This window comes from Scomber scombrus, chromosome 8, assembly GCF_963691925.1.
Source record: "Scomber scombrus chromosome 8, fScoSco1.1, whole genome shotgun sequence".
Classification (NCBI taxonomy): Eukaryota; Metazoa; Chordata; class Actinopteri; order Scombriformes; family Scombridae; genus Scomber; species Scomber scombrus.
The window spans coordinates 31,897,232-31,917,370 of record NC_084977.1 but is presented as its reverse complement, the minus strand read 5'-3'; the positions used below and the strand labels follow the sequence as shown (position 1 = coordinate 31,917,370).

Genomic DNA, 20,139 nt, shown 5'->3' with positions numbered 1-20,139 from the left:
ATATAAATATATAAAATCTATTCATTACATCACAAAAAAAGCCAACATTTTGAGTAAAATCAGAGGAAAATGAAGACAACTAAATATACACAATATATATATATATATATGAGATTTAGGTGACGTTTCTACGGCAACAGAGATTTAACAGCGAGAAGCAAAGTATGCACAGTCCTGACGTCGGATTATACTGTAAAAAATCATCAGATACTTCATACAAGAAAACACAGAAATACTAAATTTACACAATATATATATAAATACACTGTCACCCATAAAGTTGGAATAAAATATTTTTTACTTCTCCTCATGAAACGATTGTGACAATATGATTTATTCTTGATAGATAAAGTGTAAATATTCTCAAAATTGTATTGATCAATCTCATTATACCTGGTCAAAGGTGATTACTGATGTGTATAAATAGAAAATAAAAAGAGGAATGTGTCTGGAAAACTAAATTATTCCAACTTTATGGGCGACCGTGTAAATATATATATATGAGATGCATCCCAGGTGACGTTTCTACAGCAGCAGAGATTTCATCAGATGGTTTTAACAGCGAGAAGCAGAAGTTTGCACGGTCCTGACGTCGGATTATACTGTAAAAAATCATCAGATACTTCGTGCAAACACACAGATTCAGAGCCTGAATTCTCTCTGAATTAGCTCCTAAATCATCATTTGTTTTTAAAGTTTTTTGGCGCCTCTGCAGGACTCATTCAGGATTCCTACAGGTTTCCTCTGAGCTCCTTAAACCCCTGAAAAAAGAAAGAAAAAGTGATGAAATGATTGATATTTATCAGAGTAATGCACAGAGAAACAGAGACAGAAACAGGCTCTTTTCTTGGAGAGAAACTGGAGGACGTGGAGTCACACAAACAGGACAAACATCATCTGTTAGCTCTTACGCTAATAGATTGAGTTAATAATCCTACTTAGTGGCTGATAGTTATCAGATCCTGTTAGCGTGTTTAGATTTTGGATTTAACAGCTTCAAAAAAAAAAAGGAAAAAGGGACAGATGAGAAGGCTTCAACACCTTACAGACACTTTTATATCCTCGCTGCATGATCTTTTAAATAATTACTGATGGCTGAGAGTCTGTGAGCAGTTTGTGAGTTTCCCCAGAGGACTGTGTGTGATCAGAAAAGTGGATGTAATGACGTCTAATTTCCTCGGCGGTTCACAGATCACTGATAAAAACTTGAGTGTGTGTGTGTGCGGCTCAGCTCGGGGAGGCTGCAGCAGCAACGGGAGCCGAATGCGATGCTGTCGTTGGCTTTAATGGATGATGTCACACATATTTTAAAGTAATCAGTCAAAGGACGACGGGGTTTAAAATGTTTGCAGTGAGTGGAAGAGACTTGAGCTCCTATTCTGACTTAGAAAAGGAGGCTAAGATGTAGATTTTAAATGTTTTAGAGACTTAAATGAAGTCATGTAGACGCTACTTTCTGCAAAAAAGAAATCTGCATGAGTTTCTGTGCCGTTAATGCAAATAACGATCAGGTTTAACGTCAGAAAACTGCACTTTATTCTGCAGATTTTTTACATATTTAACCACAAAACACGGAAATGTAATAATTGTAATAGATGCAGCAGCATGCAAAGAGTTTAAGGATGAAATATATGCAAAGTTTTAGTCATCAGGAGAGAAGTTTCCCCCTCAGGAGCAAAGCAGTGGCGGCTTTAACTCTGATTAATGTTCAGTGTTTTTCTTATTAATTAGTTTTTTCTTGTAGTTTCTGCAGATTATTTCCAGACTTCAACGAGCTAATAAGATATGTTGTGTGTGTGTGTGTGTGTGTGTGTGTGTGTGTGTGTGTGTGTGTGTGTGTTTGTGTGTGTGTGTGTGTAGCCTGGGAGGCAAACTTCAGGGCAAAAAAAAATCCACCCTCCTGACGCTGCTCGTTAAAGCTGAAAACACTTACAGGTCAAAAGTATATCTCTGATTTCATCTGGAGTTTTATAGCTAGAAAGTAGAAAAGTGTTTAGCGAGATGTTAGAGAGTCACTGGAGCTAAAACGTGGAGAAATGAAAGTGTATTTTCTTCATTTATAAAGAAGGTTTATGCAGCGTTTGTTCTATAAGGCTGCACTGATATTAAATAGAAAGAAATAGAAACATATCTCGTGTGTTTACGGCTTTTTTTGACACTCTTCTGTCCTGTCTTTAAACACCACAGTGAGAATATTTGTAGTGTGGTCAGAGAGAGAGAGAGAGAGAGAGAGAGAGAGAGAGAGAGAGAGAGAGACAGAGAGAGAGACAGAGAGAGAGAGAGAGAGAGAGAGCAGGTAAAAATAGTGTGGGTCAGATGCAGTAAGACATCATGGATGTTAGCGTCAGAAGAGAGAGAGAGGGAGGGAGAGAGAGGGAAGGAAAGAGAGAGAGAGAAAGACAGAGGGAGAGAGGGGAGAGAGCGAGACAGAGAGAGAGAGAGAGAGAGAGAGAGCAGGTAAAAATAGTGTGGGTCAGATGCAGTAAGACATCATGGATGTTAGAGTCAGAAGAGAGAGAGAGGGAGGGAGAGAGAGGGAAGGAAAGAGAGAGAGAGAGAGAGAGAGAGAGAGAGAGGGAGAGAGAGAGAGACAGAGAGAGAGAGACAGAGAGAGGGAGAGAGCGAGAGAGAGAGAGAGACAGAGAGAGAGAGACAGAGAGAGAGGGAGGGAGGGAGAGAGAGGGAAGGAAAGAGAGAGAGAGAGGGAGAGAGGGAGAGAGAGAGACAGAGAGAGAGAGACAGAGAGAGAGGGAGAGAGCGAGAGAGAGAGAGAGAGAGGGAGAGAGAGAGAGAGAGACAGAGAGAGAGGGAGAGAGCGAGAGAGAGAGAGAGAGAGGGGGAGAGAGAGAGAGGGTTAGGGAAAGGGAGAGAGAGAGAGAGAGACAGAGAGAGAGAGAGAGAGAGAGAGAGAGAGAGAGAGAGAGCGAGCACATCTGTGATTAATGTGTAGCAGAGAGCGATGCAGAAATCCTTTGATAAAAGAGACTTTGGGTTCATTCCTGAGGCAGTGCGTCAGCGAGCCCCCGCCAGCGCCCGCAGCATCTAATAATGGATTTGATTTCACAGCGAGGAACAACACTAGCACCCCCAGAGTCACATCATCATCTGTTTAGCAAAGGCAGAGAGAGAGAGAGGGAGGGGGGGAGGGGGGGTAGAGGGAGGGGGGGAGGGGGGGTAGAGGGAGGGGGGTAAATGTAAATCAAAGATGTGTGTGTGTGTCTGTGTGAGGAAGAGTTTATTCAGGACACTTTTAAATCCATAAAAACTTCACGTTGGTTAGAAGTTTTTAAAGATGATTATTTGGCTGAGAAACACGTCGATGATGTGATAAACGTTCTCTATTTTTTTGGTTTCCTGTCTTCTGATTGGTTGCTTTCTCCTCAGTGTGACAGCGCTGTGGTTAAAAGCTGCGGTTCCGGTTTTTAGAGAGATAATCCTCTTTAGTTGAGGGTGAGGTAAAGGTCAGGGTTTGGGTTTTAAATGATCACTTTAAAAACACACTGTGGGTTTAAAGTTACTACCTCCTTAGAGTTAGATAACCTCCGTCGTCACGGCAACGGCAAACACAACAACAATCAATCAGAGTAATTCTTTTAAAGAAAGAAAAACTGAAAACACGTCCCGAAGCAAACATCGATCTCCTGCAGATAAACCGACTCTCCTGATACGGACGTTTGTTGATTGTATCATGAAGTCTGAAGCAACCTCTGTTGTCATGGCAACCGTAAACACCAAAACAGTCGTAGTTATGCCTTTTTAAAAACGTCCCACTTTGTGGTTGGAAACATCAATCTCCTGCAAATATACGTCCACTTTTTACCTCCCGATCCTCCTGATACGGACGTTTATTGATCGTATCATGAAGTCTGAAGTTAGGCAACCTCTGTTGTCGTGGCAACCGTAAACACAACAACAATCGTAGTTACAAACGTCCCACTTTGCGGATGGAAACATCGATCTCCTGCAGATATACGTCCACTTTTTACCCCCCGACCCTCCTGATACGGACGTTTATTGATCGTACCGTGAAGTCGAGAACGATCAAGAGGAACGCTTTTTTTTTGTTTTTGGGTTTTTAATACGTCGCTTTCCAAAGTCAGCGCTGTGGTTAAGTTGAGAGAGATAAAGCTCTTAGTTAGGGTGAGGTAAAAAGGTCATGGTTGGAGATAAAATGATCATTTTTAAACATAGTTTGGGTTTAAAGTGACTAAAGTATAAAAATACATATAACCTTTTTTTTCTCACTGTCTGACTTTATATCAGACGAAACTTTTCCTGTTTTAGGTCAGTTAGGATTACAAAAATTATTTATATTTGCCAAATGCCAGAATAATGAGAGAAAGAATTTTTTACACAATTTTTTTATTTCCTTCTTCAAAGTCAGAAGTTTACATACACTAAGATATTACTATTATATGCCTTTAAACAATGTGGGAAAGCCCAGACGATGATGTCATGGCTTTGGAAGCTTCTGATTCCGGGCAACCACCGTTGTCGTGGCAACCGTAAACACAACAACAATCGTTGTTACTGTTTGATGGAAACTATAGAAGCAAACATCGATCTCCTGCAGATATACGTCCACTTTTTACCCTCCGACCCTCCTGATACGGACTTTTGTTGATCGTATCGTGAAGTCGGGAACGATCCAGAGGAACGTTTAAAAAAAAACTAAAAAAAACATTGCTTTCCCAAATCTGTTGATGTTCTATGCTTTGACAGCGCTGTGGTTCGGGGACATTAGACCTCTTAGTTATGGTCCTGGTTTGGTTTAAAGTGATCATTTTAAACATAGTGTGGGTTAAAGTTACTACTTCTTTAAAGTTAGGCAACCTCCGTCGTCATGGCAACGGTAAACACCACAAAAATCGTACTAATGCTTTTAAAGAAAAACTGAAAACACGTCACGACTGGTGGTTTGAAACTATAGAAGCAAACATCGATCTCCTGCAGATATACGTCCACTTTTTACCCCCCGACCCTCCTGATACGGACGTTTGTTGATCGTATCATGAAGTCGGGAACGATCCAAAGGAACGTTTAGTTTTTGGTTTAAAAAAAAAAAAAATACATTGCTTTCCAAAATCTGTTGATGTTCTATGCTTTGACAGCGCTGTGGTTTGGGGACATAAACCTCTTAGTTATGGTGAGGTAAAGGCCATGGTTTGGTTTAAAGTACTCATTTTAAACATAGTGTGGCAACCCTCTGTCGTCATGGCAACAGTGATCTCCTGCAGATATACGTCCACTTTTTTACCATCTATCTATCTATCTATCTATCTATCTATCTATCTATCTATCTATCTATCTATCTATCTATCTATCTATCTATCTATCTATCTATCTATCTATCTATCTATCTATCTATCTATCTATCTATCTATCTATCTATCTATCTATCTATGTAGACATCCACCCGACCCTCCACCTCCTAATAACCCAGACGTTTTTTAATACATTGCTTCCTAATCTGTTGCTGTTGACAACGCTGTGGTTCGGGGACAGAAACCTCTTAGTTAGGGTTTAGTAAAAGGTCCTGGTTTGGTTTAAAATGATCACTTTAAACATAGTGTGGGGTTTAAAGTGATGGTGTGATGCATTTGAAGTCGGATCAACAGTGTTGTTTTAATGTAAAGTTTTAGTAATATCCTGGTTTATTTTTTAGCACTTTTATCTTATTTGTGTCTCGCTGTCTGACGTCTATCTGTGGACTGGTTGCTATGGCGATTGTATGCTATATAACACTGACGCAGTACCGAGTTAATGTTACACAGAGAGTTTTAGGGTACTATCTTATTTTATTGTTGGTTTATTTACTCAAACACTTGCTATAAAGGTTCTTTTCTCTTTTTAATCTGACATATCAGGGTTTGTTATTGATTGTTATGAACTTTTGAATCTTTATTAACGTCGTTTTATACCAGAAACAATAACTGTATGAAGCTTGTTTTTGTGTAACACTCAAAAATAACCGACTATTACTTTAAATGCAATGTTTTGTTGCTGCTGTGTTGAACCAAACATGGGTAAAATTATAACTCAGTGTATTTTATGAATTAGTTTTCTCTTTATATCAAAGTTTGCATCGTCAGTGGAGGCCGTTCCCACGCTGATTAAAACAAACTATATTAAACTTTCTTTTTTTTTAGTGTCAAACTCTGCACATATATATTAAACATCACAGTGAAGCTTTAACTTTAACTTTTAATGGCCGTGTTTAGACACTCCAGCACAGTTTCAGGGTATCTGCACATCTCATAAGTTCAAATTGAATGACTTTTAAGACTTTTTAAAAACCTCTTTAAGGAAATAAAACCACTGCTGAATCATAATAATATAAAAGCAGGATTTTACTGTTGTATTGGGTTAAATGGAGCTAATGTTAAAGTCATTTATAAAGGACTGTAACTAATGATTAGTTTCATTATAGATCCAACTGATGATTATTTATCACTTTAATTAATAAGTTGATTGGTTGGTTTATGTGAAATAAAGATAATAATGATAAATAACATAAATAAGACACATATAATTTAAATTTAACACCTTAACTCCTACAATTTCAGATATTTTAACACATTTTCAGACCTTAAATATCTAAATTTAAGACATTAATAAAGAAAAATGTCTTCAGTGAATCATCTTAATGGTATAAAAACATCATTTCTAGTAGAGTAGACGTGTCAATACTGCAGAAGACATTAAAAACTGACTAAAAAGTGACATTTTTTTCATGTTTTTTTCTTCTTCTGTGTCTCCAGGTTTGGTTTCAGAACAGGAGAGCTAAGTTTCGTCGGAACGAGCGCGCCATGCTGGCCAGCAAAAACGCCTCGCTGCTGAAGTCCTACTCAGGAGACGTGACGGCGGTGGAGCAGCCGATCGTACCGCGTCCCGCACCGCGTCCCAACGACTACCTGTCCTGGGGCAGCGCCGCCCCCTACAGGTAGACTCCAGCATCAACACACTGCTACTGTACTATACACAAATATACACAATCCTACTGTATTATACACACACTGAACTACTTTATTACTTCACTATAAATACATTTAACTACTTTATTACTTCACTATAAATACATTTAACTACTTTATTACTTCACTATAACTCTGATAACTCTTTATTAACATGCTGAACTGCTTCTATACTAACAAGTGAAAGTCTTCAGTGGTTGAAGAAGAACTCAGATTATTTTAAATCATATAAAAAAGCTTAAAAAAAAGGAACGAAAACTTCAGTAAAAAGCTGTTAAATGTTCAATAGTTAAATTTTTAATAAGAGAAAACTTTAACTTTGATTTTTATGCTTCAGCTGAAGAAGGAAAAACTGATTAAATGAAATAGAAGGAAATGTAAGAAAGGATGAAAGGATGGAGGAAAGAGGGACAGAAGGAAAATGGAGGGAAGGAAGGAAAGAAGATATGAGTAGAGAAAGGAAAGAATAAAAGGATAAGTGGAGCAAGGAGGAAGGAGAGAAGAAAGGATAAGTAGAGAAAGGAGGAGTAAAGAAAGGAAAGGAGGAAGGATAAGTAGAGAAAGGAAAGGAGGAAGGATAAGTAGAGAAAGGAAAGGAGGAAGGATAGAAGAAAAGATAAGTAGAGAAAGGAGGAGTAAAGAAAGGAAAGGAGGAAGGATAAGTAGAGAAAGGAAAGGAGGAAGGATAGAAGAAAAGATAAGTAGAGAAAGGAGGAGTAAAGAAAGGAAAGGAGGAAGGATAAGTAGAGAAAGGAAAGGAGTAAGGATAAGTAAAGAAAGGAAAGGAGGAAGGATAAGAAGAAAGGATAAAGGAAAGAGGGAAAGAGGGACAGAAGGAAAGAAGAGATGAATAGAGAAAGGAAAGAAGAAAGAATAAGTAAATAAAGGAAAGAAGAAAGGATAAGTAGAGAAACAAGTGACAAAAGGCCAGAAAAGGAACAAAGGAAAGAGAAAAGAAAGGAAGGAAAAGTAAAGACATTTAGTTATGAATGAAAACCTGAATCTGCTTATTAAACAGCAGATAAATATTAATATTATATAATAATAATAAGTTGTATAAAACTGACTCACTGCAGGACTGTATCACTCCTCCTCCTCTTCTTCTTCTTCTTCCTCCTCTTCATCATCCCTCACTCCGATTGTCTCGGTCGATAAAAAGCTGATAAAAACTGAAGCGTAACATCTCGCTCTGTGTTATTGTTTCATTTCCTCCTCCTCTTCCTCCTCCTCCTCCTCTTCCTCTACCTGCACATACTCCTCATTCCTCCTCTGATCTTCATCATCTCCTCTGATCTTCATCATCTCCTCTGATCTTCATCATCTCCTCTGAGCGTCTTCATCCTTTTATCTACAAAGAGAGACGTTACATAACTAAAGCTCTTTGGTTAAACTGGATCTTTCTCAACCTTAAAAAGTTTATTAAAGCAGATATTTTGCTGCAAAATTGAACATTTTGGTGAAAAAATGAGAAACATGAGAGAAAATATGACTCAGCAGCATTATGGAAGGGAGGAAGGTAGGAAGGAAGGAAAGGAGTGAAGGGAGGAAAGGAGGGATGAAGGAAGGAAGGAAAGGAGGGAGGAAGGAAGGGAGGAAAGGAGAGAGGAAGGGAGTGAGGGAGGGAGAAAGGAAAATATGCAGGTAGGAAGGAAGGAAAGGAGGGAAGGAAGGAAGGGAGGAAAGGAGGGAGGAGGGAGTGAGGGAGGGAGAAAGGAAAATATGAAGGTAGGAAGGAAGGGAAGGAAGGAAGGGAGGAAAGGAGAGAGGAAGGGAGTGAGGGAGGGAGAAAGGAAAATAGGAAGGAAGGAAAGGAGGGAAGGAAGGAAGGGAGGAAAGGAGGGAGGAGGGAGTGAGGGAGGGAGAAAGGAAAATATGAAGGGAGGAAGGAAGGAAGGAAAGAAGGAAGGGAGGAGGGAGGGAGGGAGGAAGGAAAGGAGGGAGGGAGGAGGGAAGGAGGGAGGAAGGAAAGGAGGGAGGAAGGAAGGAAAGAAGGAAGGGAGGAGGGAGGGAGGGAGGGAGGAAGGAAAGGAGGGAGGAAGGAAGGAAAGGAGGGAGGAAAGAAGGAGGGAAGAAGGAAGGGAGGGAGGAAAGAAGGATGGAAAGGAGGGAGGAAGGAAGGAAGGGAGGAGGGAGGAAGCAACGTTAGTTTTGTCCTAGAAATTATATTCATATACGACTAAAATACGCTAGAAAAGCTTCAGTCTGTCAGATTTTCGCTATAATCAGATGTAAGGACTCTCAGACATGAAGCTGAATATATTTAAACATTATTATAAAGAAAACAAATGATAAACATTGCTATTTAATATTTTGCATGTTTAGCATCATCAACAGATTTACATGTAATATGAATATTTATTGATATGCAGATAAACAACAATATAATCTGCTTTAAAGGGTAAAAAATAAAAATAAAATTTATATATGAGTGTGTGCAGAGAAACATTTTTATATATATATATATTTAAAAACAGCAGAGGTTAAATATGCCAAAGTGACTCTCTAAATCTGAGCCATAAAACACATGAATGTTGTCCTTACATAAACTTAATCACATGCTCCGCTTCTCATTGTGGTTTGCTGGGTTTTTCCAGTATGACAGAGTTTTGGCTCAAATGTCGGAGTGTCTAAGTATTTATTATATTATAAAACCGGACTGCAGATGTTTACAGTATGATCGATATTTACTGTTAAAATCTGATTTATACCAATAAGTCCTCTTTAAATAACGGATAGTTTGTGTTGTTTAATTTTTTAAATCTAAATGTGATGCATGATGATTTGATTTAGTTGAGGATTTTTTTATTAAATTGCACATAAAAGGAAAAACAGCTGAGGAAGGAAGGAAGGAAGGTAGGACAGATGGAGGGAAGGAAGGAAGGATAGATGAAGGGAAACTTACCCTAACAGCTGAACTTAGGTCTTAGGAAGGAAGGAAGGAAGGAAGGAAGGAAGGACAGAAGGAAGAAAGGAAGGAAGGAAGGAAGGAAGGAAGGGAGGAAGGAAAGTAGGAAGGAAGGAAGGACAGAAGGAAGGAAGGAAGAAAGGAAATTAGGAAGGAAGGAAGGACAGAAAGAAGGAAAGAAGGAAGGAAGGAAGGAAAATAGGAAGGAAGGAAGGAAGGTAGGAAGGTAGGAAGGAAGGAAGGAAGGAAGGAAGGAAGGAAAATAAGAGAGGAAAGAAGGAAGGAAGGAAGGAAGGAAGGAAGGAAGGAAAGGAAGACAAGAAGGAAGGAAAGAAGGAAGGAAAATGACAGAGGAAAGAAGGAAGGGAGGAATGAATGAACAAAGAAAGGAAAGAAGGAAGGACAGATGAAGGGAAGGAAGGAAGGAAGGAAGGAAGGAAGGAAGGAAGGAAGGAAGGAAGGAAGGAAGGAAAATAAGAGAGGAAAGAAGGAAGGGAGGAATGAACAAAGACCTAAAAATTAACTTTATCATCCTGAGATATTTATTAAAAAATTGTTTTACTTCAGTTAAAACATGTAAGTCTTTCTTCCATCTCTGATCTCTTCTCTCTCATATATAGCATCTAACTCCAGACTAATTGTGTTGAATCTAAACACCTCCTCTCCTCCTCCTCCTTTCCTCTCTTCCTCTCCTCCTCCTCCTTTCCTCTCCTCTCCTCCTCCCTTTCTTCCTCCTCCTCCTGTCAGCATGTGAACCCTTCTTTGACAAGGTGATAATGTGAAAACAAACCGTATTAAATCCATTGTTGACCCCTCGTGACCCCGTCTCTCTGCTACACACACACACACACACACACACACACACACACACAGAGACATACACACACACACAGAGAGAGAGACACACACACACACACACACTCAGCTCTACTGGGCAACATTTTTTGTGACTCTGGTTACATTGGTCATGATTTACAGTAATCCTCCAGTTATGAAACTCGGGGTGTAAAATATCAAATATCAAATATCAGATATCAGATATCAACCCCTCTGCGGCCGCCGGGTCTCTACCTCAGAGCTCAGAGCTGCTCGGCCCTCGGACGCAGCGGAGCGGCGAGAGAAGGGAAATCTTTCTGGTTTTTTTTCTTCTGTTTTTTTTTTTTTGGAAGCAGGAATAATGCTATGTGGTGCTAACGCTTGGTTGTATATTATCCTAAAGCTGGTATCCAATGCCGGAGGGGGGGCCAGTGCGAGTGCCACAGAAAATGCTGCCCTCAGAGAACAAGTACGCCTCCACTTTACTACATTAGTTCTGTTCTTATTGTCTTTTAAAGGAGCATTAGCATGTTTTTTCTGTACATTTTAACCCACTTTTATATATATGTGTGTTTTTAAAGCTTTACTGTTCTGTCTTATTGTCTGTTAAAAGGTTCACATCAGTGTTTTTACATATTTTACATTAATTTAACATCTTAAAAAAGCATTTAAACCCTTTTATACTGTTATATAGGATTAGTCTCTACGCTAATTTACATTGATAAATCCTTCATTAGTCATTAATAAATAATCATAATCAGTATTTTATGGTCCAGGAGAATATTTTATAGATTATGATGAATAAAACAACTTTTAAAAATAAAAACAGGTCAAATTTGTACATTTGCATATATAAAAATGTGTATTAGCTGCACAAAAATATAAAAAACTAATGCATTTTATATCTATTTTTCTATATACTGTGGGTCACATTAAGAAAAGTCCAGTTAAAGTAACATTTTAAGGTGTTTTTACAGCTTTCTAATGTGAAAAAGAAAGGCACTGAGCAGCATATAAAGGGTTGAAAGTGATAAATTAGAAATAAAATGAAGCTTAAATAGAAAAAACAGATAAAACTTGTTGGTTTTTGGGTGTTTTCTCTTTTATTTTCATTTTTCTTTTAGGCCTAATTTTGTTTTGTGAAACATTTGAATACTTTAGGTTGTTAATATTATTATGAATATTATTATAATGTTGCTGTATTGTGTAATCTATTGAGTGGACTGGACTTAATAGGAATAGGAGGCAATAGAGAGACGGAAAATATACATAATTATATATTTATATTGAGGGTTAATAGTAAAAGTCTGGTTAAAAGAAATGTGTATATGAAGTTTTTACAGCCCTATAATGTAAAACAAGCAGCATGTAAAGGGTTAATGAATAAATCTGGTTTCTATTTATTTACGAGTTCTTTACACTGAAACCAATTTATAGATAAAGATGCATAAAAACACGGCTGAGGCTGCAGAATGAAGCGTGTCTGCTTCGGGTTTTTAGTCCCAGTTGTGTCATCGCTGTGTGATAATGTAGTGCAGACGGCTCCGACTCATAACTGCATTATTACACAGTGACAACTCAACTTTCTGCTCAGTAAATAAAAAGAGATTTAAACAGAAAACATTCGACCCCTGAGCGCTCTGCAGAGAGAGAGAGAGAGAGAGAAAAGACTGAAAAAAGTAAAATAAAATCAGGATGTTCGAGCGTCACTGAAAATGTTGGAACGGTTAAAAGACGACGAACACAGATGTTGTTTCACAGAGAGATAAAAACAGTCACACACAGCTACAGTATGTGACTCTACTTCTCTCCACTTCTGTTTCATGTTGACAATAAAGATAAAAAATGAAGCTTGAAAGCAGCAATAAAGACGAAGTGACTGAAAGAAGGAAACAGACGAACTGAATGAGAATAAAAGAGGATTGTTACTTTAATAAAGAAGCATTTTAAGGCTCTTAAAATGAGTGGAAATTGGGTTTTTTTGACATTTTTAAAGGAAAACAAACATTGAGATAAAATAGTTTCCCCCCAAAAAAGAAAAAATTTAACATTTAACATTTTAAGGAAAGAAAAAAGAGGAAAAAATGCAAATAAAATATAAGATTGCTTCCAAAAAAGGAGGAAAAATAGTGAAAAAGTAAATTTTAACAGGCATGTTTCCTCTCAAAGGTTCGTTATTGACTTTGGAAAAAGCAGTTTGACTCTTTTTCTTTTTTTTCCAGTTTCCTGAACTTTCAGCCACTTCCAACAAAAATCACTAAATTTCTTTTCTGCTTAAAAAAAAAATGTTTCTTGTCATTGTGGCTTTATTTTATTTTATTTTATGAATTAAGCAGCTGAAGCCTTTAATAACCGTTTACTACTGTGAGCTCAGTTCATATTCTAACAGTCACTTAAAAACTAAATATATATCAAGAAAAGATTTATAATTACACTATTTTAAAAATATTTTGTATATTTTGGATTTTATGAGTTGCAGGATGCATTGCCCTTATATTAAGATATAAAACATTTATTTATATATATATTTAGTTGTGCATGTTGCCTGTTTAAAGGGTTAAATGAAGGATTCAGATTTTAAAAAGCAGAACAAATTTAAGAAATAAAACAACTCTCATCATAAAAAAGATTATTCCTGCACACTTTGTGAATATATAATAATATAAAATACAGTCTGCTGATGATTTAAAGGCATTTTTCAGACATAATTAACCAATCAAAGACTAAATATTGAGCTCAAATTCAGTAAAAACTCATCAGAAAAAGGCGGCAGAGTTGAAATATAATTAACATAATCTTATATATTTATCTAGTGGTGCATGTTGCCTGTTTAAGGGTTAAATGAAGGATTCAGATTTAAAAAAGCAGAACAGATAAAATACAGTCTGCTGATGATTTAAAGGCATTTTTCAGACATAATTAAACAATCAGAGACTGAATATGAAGCTCAAATTCAGTAAAAACTCATCAGAAAAAAGCGGCACAATAAACTTATATATTTTGGTAAAACATGTAAAAACACTGGTTGTGTTCCTCCTGAGGATGTTGAGTGTCTTAACGTCAGATTTAATTGTCTTCTCTCATCATCAGTGATTCAGAGTGATTTTTTTTTTGTGTTCCTTTTTTTCATATTTCCACAGCTGCAGCTCATACTGAGCTCTGTAGCTAGCTGACAGCAACAGGTGATGTAACCTATTTTCCACCCTTCCTCCTCCTCCTCCATCCCTCCTCCTCTTCTTGTCTCTCAGCGCCATGGCCACATACCCGCCCACCTGCTCCAACACCAACACGTCCCAGGGAATGAACATGGCCAACAGCATCGCCAACCTGCGGCTCAAAGCCAAGGAGTATAGCTTGAACCAGGTGCCGACGGTCAACTGAGAGGGGCGGGAGGGAGGAGAGGTTTGGGGAGGGTGGCGGCTGAACCCCCCCTCCCCCTCCCCCCTCATCCCATCCTATCCCATCCCACCCCCCCTTAAATAACGCCGGGATGAGCATCATCATCTCACAACAACCTGGATCGTGAAGTCTCCTCTTCTTCTTCTTTTTATTTTTTTTAAACGGAACCTCTCGAGCGTTGCCTAGCGACGGGAGGATTCTTCTCCAAGCCGCCTTTTTTTTTTTTTTAAACGGAACCTCTCGAGCGTTGCCTAGCGACGGGAGGATTCTTCTCGAAGCTGCCTTTTTTTTTTTTAAACGGAACCTCTCGAGCGTTGCCGAGCGACGGGCGGAATCTTCTCCAACCCTTTTTAAAAAAAAACGGAACCTCTCGAGCGTTGCCGAGCGACGGGAGGATTCTTCTCCAAGCCGCCTTTTTTTGTTTGTTATTTTTTTGTCTCCTGAACTTATTTGTGCAAAAAAAAAAAAAAAGACATCTAGATGGGATGCTGTAGCTGAATATCTGCATAGTTTTACATTTGTGATTATTGTGACTGAAACGGAGGGCGAGTTTCTCAAAAGAAAAAAAAGATTTGTTTGTCTTTTTTTCTGCTTTAAAAAAAATCAGAGATCTTGTTTCTCGGACTCGGTCAGAAGGACTGAGACTCATGTATACGGACTACGTGGGATTCACTTTGTCCCTTTTTGGCTTGTGGTGTTGGATAAAAAAAAATAATCACACACCAAAAAATGGGATCAGCAACTCTTTTTTTTCTTCCTTTTTTTCTTTTAAAAATCAACAACAAACCAACAAAGACTTCCTCATCCATGTAAAAAAAAAAAAAGATAAAAACATTTATGCAGTTTTTTTTGGTTTTAAAAGAAGATAGTTTTGTTTTTTTTCACATTTCTTTCCATGTTATACCACTGACAAGCAAAGATTTTCAACGCATTTTGATTTACATGTTATAGTCCAATATACAGGAGAGGCTAATGTATTTTCTGAATCCAAAAAACCAAGTAGAAATCTCTTTAATGTCCTATGATATCCTTTATTTGTAACAGAATAAAAAAAAACTTGTATATTAATAAAAACGCATTTCAAGCAATGCAATGGCACAGTGTCCAATTCACCAGATCCTACAAAAGCAGATCAAAATAGTCACATCAGTTAGACTCCAACTCTGCTTCAGAAACTATAAGTATGTTTATAGTTGGGACCATTTGGAAAGCAAAATTATCTTGGACCTCGTGTACGCCCCATAAAAAGAGAGATTTACAACTCGAGAACAGATTCTCCTTCAAGAGAAACCTCAAGCTGTTCCTGCTTTGTGTGTTTTCTTTTTTTCCCTGATTACCGCAACCTGAAATTTCCATCTTAAAAACAGTTTATTTATGAGCAGGGAAATCCTCTCCTTAATATGTGAGGGCCCCTGGGCCTCGTTTAAACTCTGCGGCTGTCATACAAGGTGTTTCTTCTTCTTTGGCCCCTCGTAACCTCCGCCGTCAACAAACACATGTCGACACTCTTCCTCGTACGGCGGCGCACACGGGGCCGTAAAAAAGAGGGGTCATATGAAATGAAATGAAATGAGATTGCAGGCGGATGTAGTAGAGTTTCAACTTTTTAAAACATTTTTGTAAGATGCCACATGATCAAAATGTCAACTCACAAAATACCTTTCTTTATTTTCCATGCACCAAACTCCCTTTAAAAAGTGTCAAATTTAATGTTTCTCTTACTGTGGTTAACATTACACACACTGTTACACACTAAGCCACAACATATATTAAATTTTCACTATTTGCTGCTAAATTCAGCATCAAATTTCAGGAAAAACATATATTTTAAATCTTGTCTGCTATCATCTCACAGCTCTCAGTGTTAAAGTTTAACTTCCATCAGCAGTTATTCAGTGTTTTAACCTCCTGTTGCTGCTATTTCACAATTTTATCAGACTCTCTATTGTAATTGTGACTTTACCACATTGCAGATTGAGATTTAAACACTCAACATGAGTAGAGTTTGATGCCACATGAGCAAAATGTCGGGAAAAGAGTGCCACTTTCTATTTCTTCATGCACCAAACTCCCTTTAAAAAGTGTTAAATTTAACTTTTCTCTCACTGTGGTGAACATTACACACACTGTTACACACTAAACCACAACATATCTTTAATTTTCACTGTTTGCCGCTAAATTCGGCATTAAAATAACACGCCTACTATCAGTTATTTCAGGAAAAATGTGCATTTTAATTTTAGTTTGCTATCATTTCACCACAGTTTAACTTCCATCAGCAGTTATTCAGTGTTTTAACCTCCTTGTTTTCTTGTTTTTTTGCTTTCTTGTTGCTGCTACTTCACCATTTTTGGAGACTTTTCTATTGTAATTGTGACTTTACTACAATGCAGATTGAGATTTTTAACACTCAACATGAGACAAGCTCATAAAATATCCGTGTTGTTTGGGTAGAAATCTCCTAAAGAGGAAAAAAACCTTGATAAAAGTGCATTTTTTAAACTTTTTTTTTTTGTAACAAGGTCTGAGAACTGTTTCTTTGGCATGTGGTCCTTCATTTGATCTGAAGGCAGGAAAATCCCCCCCTCCTCCACCCCTCCATCCAACCCCCCCTCCACCAATGAAAGAATGAAAAAAATTTAAAGGAGCTTTTAATCATTTCATTATCTCATCTATAAATGTGTTTATTTTGAAACGCAGGACTTTCACTTGTAGCACTTTGCAGTTCTGACTAATTCAGGATAATAAAAAAAAAAAGAAAAAGAAAAAAGGAGGAGTCGCCGCCGCACTCCACTTTGTTTAAAGCTCTTAAGTTGTGAGTTTGAGTTATAGCGTGTGAGGGTTAATAAAAAAAGAAAAGAAAAGAAAAGGTGGTTCGCTGATGTGACTTTTGGGTTTTTTTTCCCGACTTCTTGTCCGCCACACATTTAAAGAAAAAAGAAAAGAAAAGAAGGGATATTCCTGTTTTCTTTCCAGCCGCTTGATGTTGTTCTGTTAGATGCTTCTGGTGAACTGTGGTATGTCCAGTGTCAGACCCCCCCCTGCCCCCCCCCCAACCCGTCTCTCTCTCCCCTGCCAGGCGCCCGGTCTCACCTTTCACGGCCAGGGCCTGGGCTGACCTGAAGTGATTCCAGATGTGGAGATCTTTTTGACCCCCTCCCCTCCACCTTACACCCCACCCTCCCTCCCTCCCCTCCTCCCTCTCTTTGCCCCCAAGCCCTGGCCAGCCACTCCATCAGGGCTGACAGCGTCCCATCGGACAGCGTCTCTCCTCGCCTAAGCACATGATATACAAGGCAGCCCCCCCCCCCCAAACCTCCACCACCACCACTCCTCCCTCCCTCCCTCCCTCCCCCTCCTCCCCCCCTCTGCCCTCACCCAACCCACCCACCCCCATCCTCAGCAGCACATCTGGAGCTCATTACAGAGGAGACAGTAAGAGCGAGGGAGGGGTTGGGGAGTCTGCGTGCAGAAAGTGTGTGTGTATGTGTGTGAGTGTGTGTGTGTGTGTGTGTGTGTGTGCAAGAGAGCGGGAAAGAGAGCGTTTCTTAACCCTTCTCCCCTTAAAACATCCACCTTTTTTTCTCCTCCTCTTTTATCCCTTTTTCTCTTTTTTTATGCTTAACTTTTGCTTTTCAACCCCAACTCCTCCCTCCTCCTCTCCTTCTCCTTCTCCGTCTGCAGTGATCTTTGTCCCGCTGTCAGTGCCACATGATCACAAATACTTTATTAATGAGTGGTTTTGGAAAAGAGCTCGGCACACACACACATAAAAAAAAAGAAAAGAAAAAGAGGAGAAAATCTCGGAGCAGCCTGAGTGAAATACTGCACAGCTGTTAACAGTGTGTGGTTTTGGGTGAACAACCAAAAGAATGTCCCGAGATGTGGAGTTTCCACGCAAAGTCAAGTTGACTGAGAGGTTGCACTGTTTGTGTGATTAAGTCACTATTATTACACACTTTTCATAAACACAGATGCACGGGGCTCCAATACACCCTCTGTCGGACTGTAAAGGAAACATAATTAGCTTTAAAAAAAAAAACTGCCATGTGAAAGATAAAGCTGATGACCATATGGACTGTAATGCCCATCGCCAAGAGCTTGTTTTTCAATCTTCAAGAAGAGAAGAGAAAGGCAGTTGCTTTTACTGATTAAACGTGTACTATTTTTTCTTTAATGGCCTGAAAAAGTCATTAAAATCTCAAGGATAACTCTTCAAGGTTTTTTTTTTTTTGGGGTCTTTTCGTTTGAATCAGTTATGAAAACGTTGAACTCGCCAAAGTAACTGTTGAGAGATCTGAGACTCGCCAACATCGCCGCATCAAAGTCTGAAGGATTTTACATTTAGAGCCGATTTTATTCAGCAGCGCACACAATCTACTTCCAGTGAGCCAACAGAGGAATACATAGTGTGTGTGTGTGTGTGTGTGTGTGTGTTTTGGGCCGAAAGGAACAATTAACCTTTGTGTCGTCCTCCCGGGTCAAATTGACCCGTCTGTTTTGACTGTTCCATCTTTCCTTCCATCTGTCTTTCCTCCCTCCCTCCTTCTCTCTTTCTTCCCTTCCTCCTACCTTCCTTCTTTCCTCCCTCCTTTCCTTCCTTCCTTCCATCTTCCTCCCTTCCTTTCTTTCCTTCCTTCCTCCTCCCTCCTTTCCTTCCTTCTTCCTCCCTCCCTTCCTTCCTCCCTCCCTCCCTTCCTTCCTCCCTCCCTTCCTCCCTTCCTTCCTTGACTCGAGGACAACAGGAGGGTTAAGGTGTTTGTTGGATCATCGAAATGGCCGAGTTCTTAGACGATGTTGTCCGACCGCATTTAGAAGTCTAAGTTTATAGTTTGTTCTGAATGGCCTCAGCTGAAGGAAAGAGTGAGATAATCTTTTAAATATGAGGATAAAGGTGTACAGATAGAGAGAGAAGTTCAAACCTCGGTGTGATTTGTGCTTGAGGCTGAAAGTAACGATTAAAGTGTTTGTTGGATCGTCTGACGGCCGGCCGAGTTCTGCCCCTCAGACGATGTTTATAGTTTGATCCAAAAGGCCTCAGTCGAAGGTGAAGTTAAAAACCTGGCAGTTATGGAGAGAGTTAAATCATCTTTTTTTAAATAAGAGGATAACGGTGTAGAGAGAGAGAGAGAGAGAGAGAGAGAGAGAGAGAGAGAGAGAGAGAGAGAAGTTCAAACCTGGGTGTGAATGTTGGATTGTTCATTTTGGAAAGTTCAGACATCGGAAAAGTGTTTTAAACCATAAGACAAGGACTTCTAATGGAGTATACTGGCACCTTAATAGCATCTGATATCCCCTCCAATAGACTTTACCCTTCATCTGAATTTTGAGGTCTGTGTCCAACAGATTTTCAGACAATCTTTCCTGGAAGGCGAGATCTAGAGAAAGAGAGAGAAGTTCAAACTTTGGTGCGAATGTCGGTTTCGGAAAGTTGGTTGGTTGTTGGAAAGGTGTTTTAAACCATAAGACAAGGACTTCTGATGAAGTATACTGGCACCTTATTAGCATCTAATATCCCCTCCCACAGACTTCACCCTACATCTAAATTTTGAGGGTTGTGCCTGACAACTTTTCAGACAATCTCTCCTGGAAGAAGAGATCTAGAGAAAGAGAGAGAAGTTGTAGAAGTCGCCCTGATTCTGACTCGGAAAGGTGTTTTTTGAGCACTTCTGATGGAGTATACTGGCACCATTATAGCATCTAATATATTCTCCCACTTAATTTACCTACATCTGATTTTTGAAGGTTGTGTCTGACAGCTTTTCAGACAATCTCTCCTGGAAGACGAGATCTAAAAAAAGGAGAGAGAGAAGTTCAAACCTCGGTGCTAATGTCTGTTTCGGAAAGGTGTTTTAAACCATAACACAAGGACTTCTGATGGAGTATACTGGCACCTTATTACCATCTGACATCCCCTCCCACAAACTTTACCCTACATCTGAATGTTGAGGGCTGTGTCTGACATTTATTCGGACAATCTCTCCTGGAAGAAGAGATCTAAAGAGAGAGAGTCGGTTTTGAAAAGTTGGTTGGTTGTTGGAAAGG

The 20,139-nt window shown here is 39.0% G+C and overlaps 1 protein-coding gene across 2 annotated transcripts in view; it reads left to right on the top strand.

The window, feature by feature from the left end:
• The window catches only part of prrx1b (paired related homeobox 1b), a 27,831-nt gene extending 13,755 nt beyond the window's left edge, over positions 1-14,076 (top strand). The window contains exons 3-5 of one of the 2 annotated variants that reach the window (XM_062424484.1): positions 6,762-6,943; positions 11,099-11,164; positions 13,944-14,076. In XM_062424484.1, the coding sequence (XP_062280468.1) occupies positions 6,762-6,943; positions 11,099-11,164; positions 13,944-14,076 (381 nt within the window). The remainder of the gene's footprint in view (positions 1-6,761; positions 6,944-11,098; positions 11,165-13,943) is intronic. The other variant, XM_062424485.1, reaches the window with a different exon arrangement.
• The last annotated feature ends 6,063 nt before the right edge of the window (positions 14,077-20,139 follow it).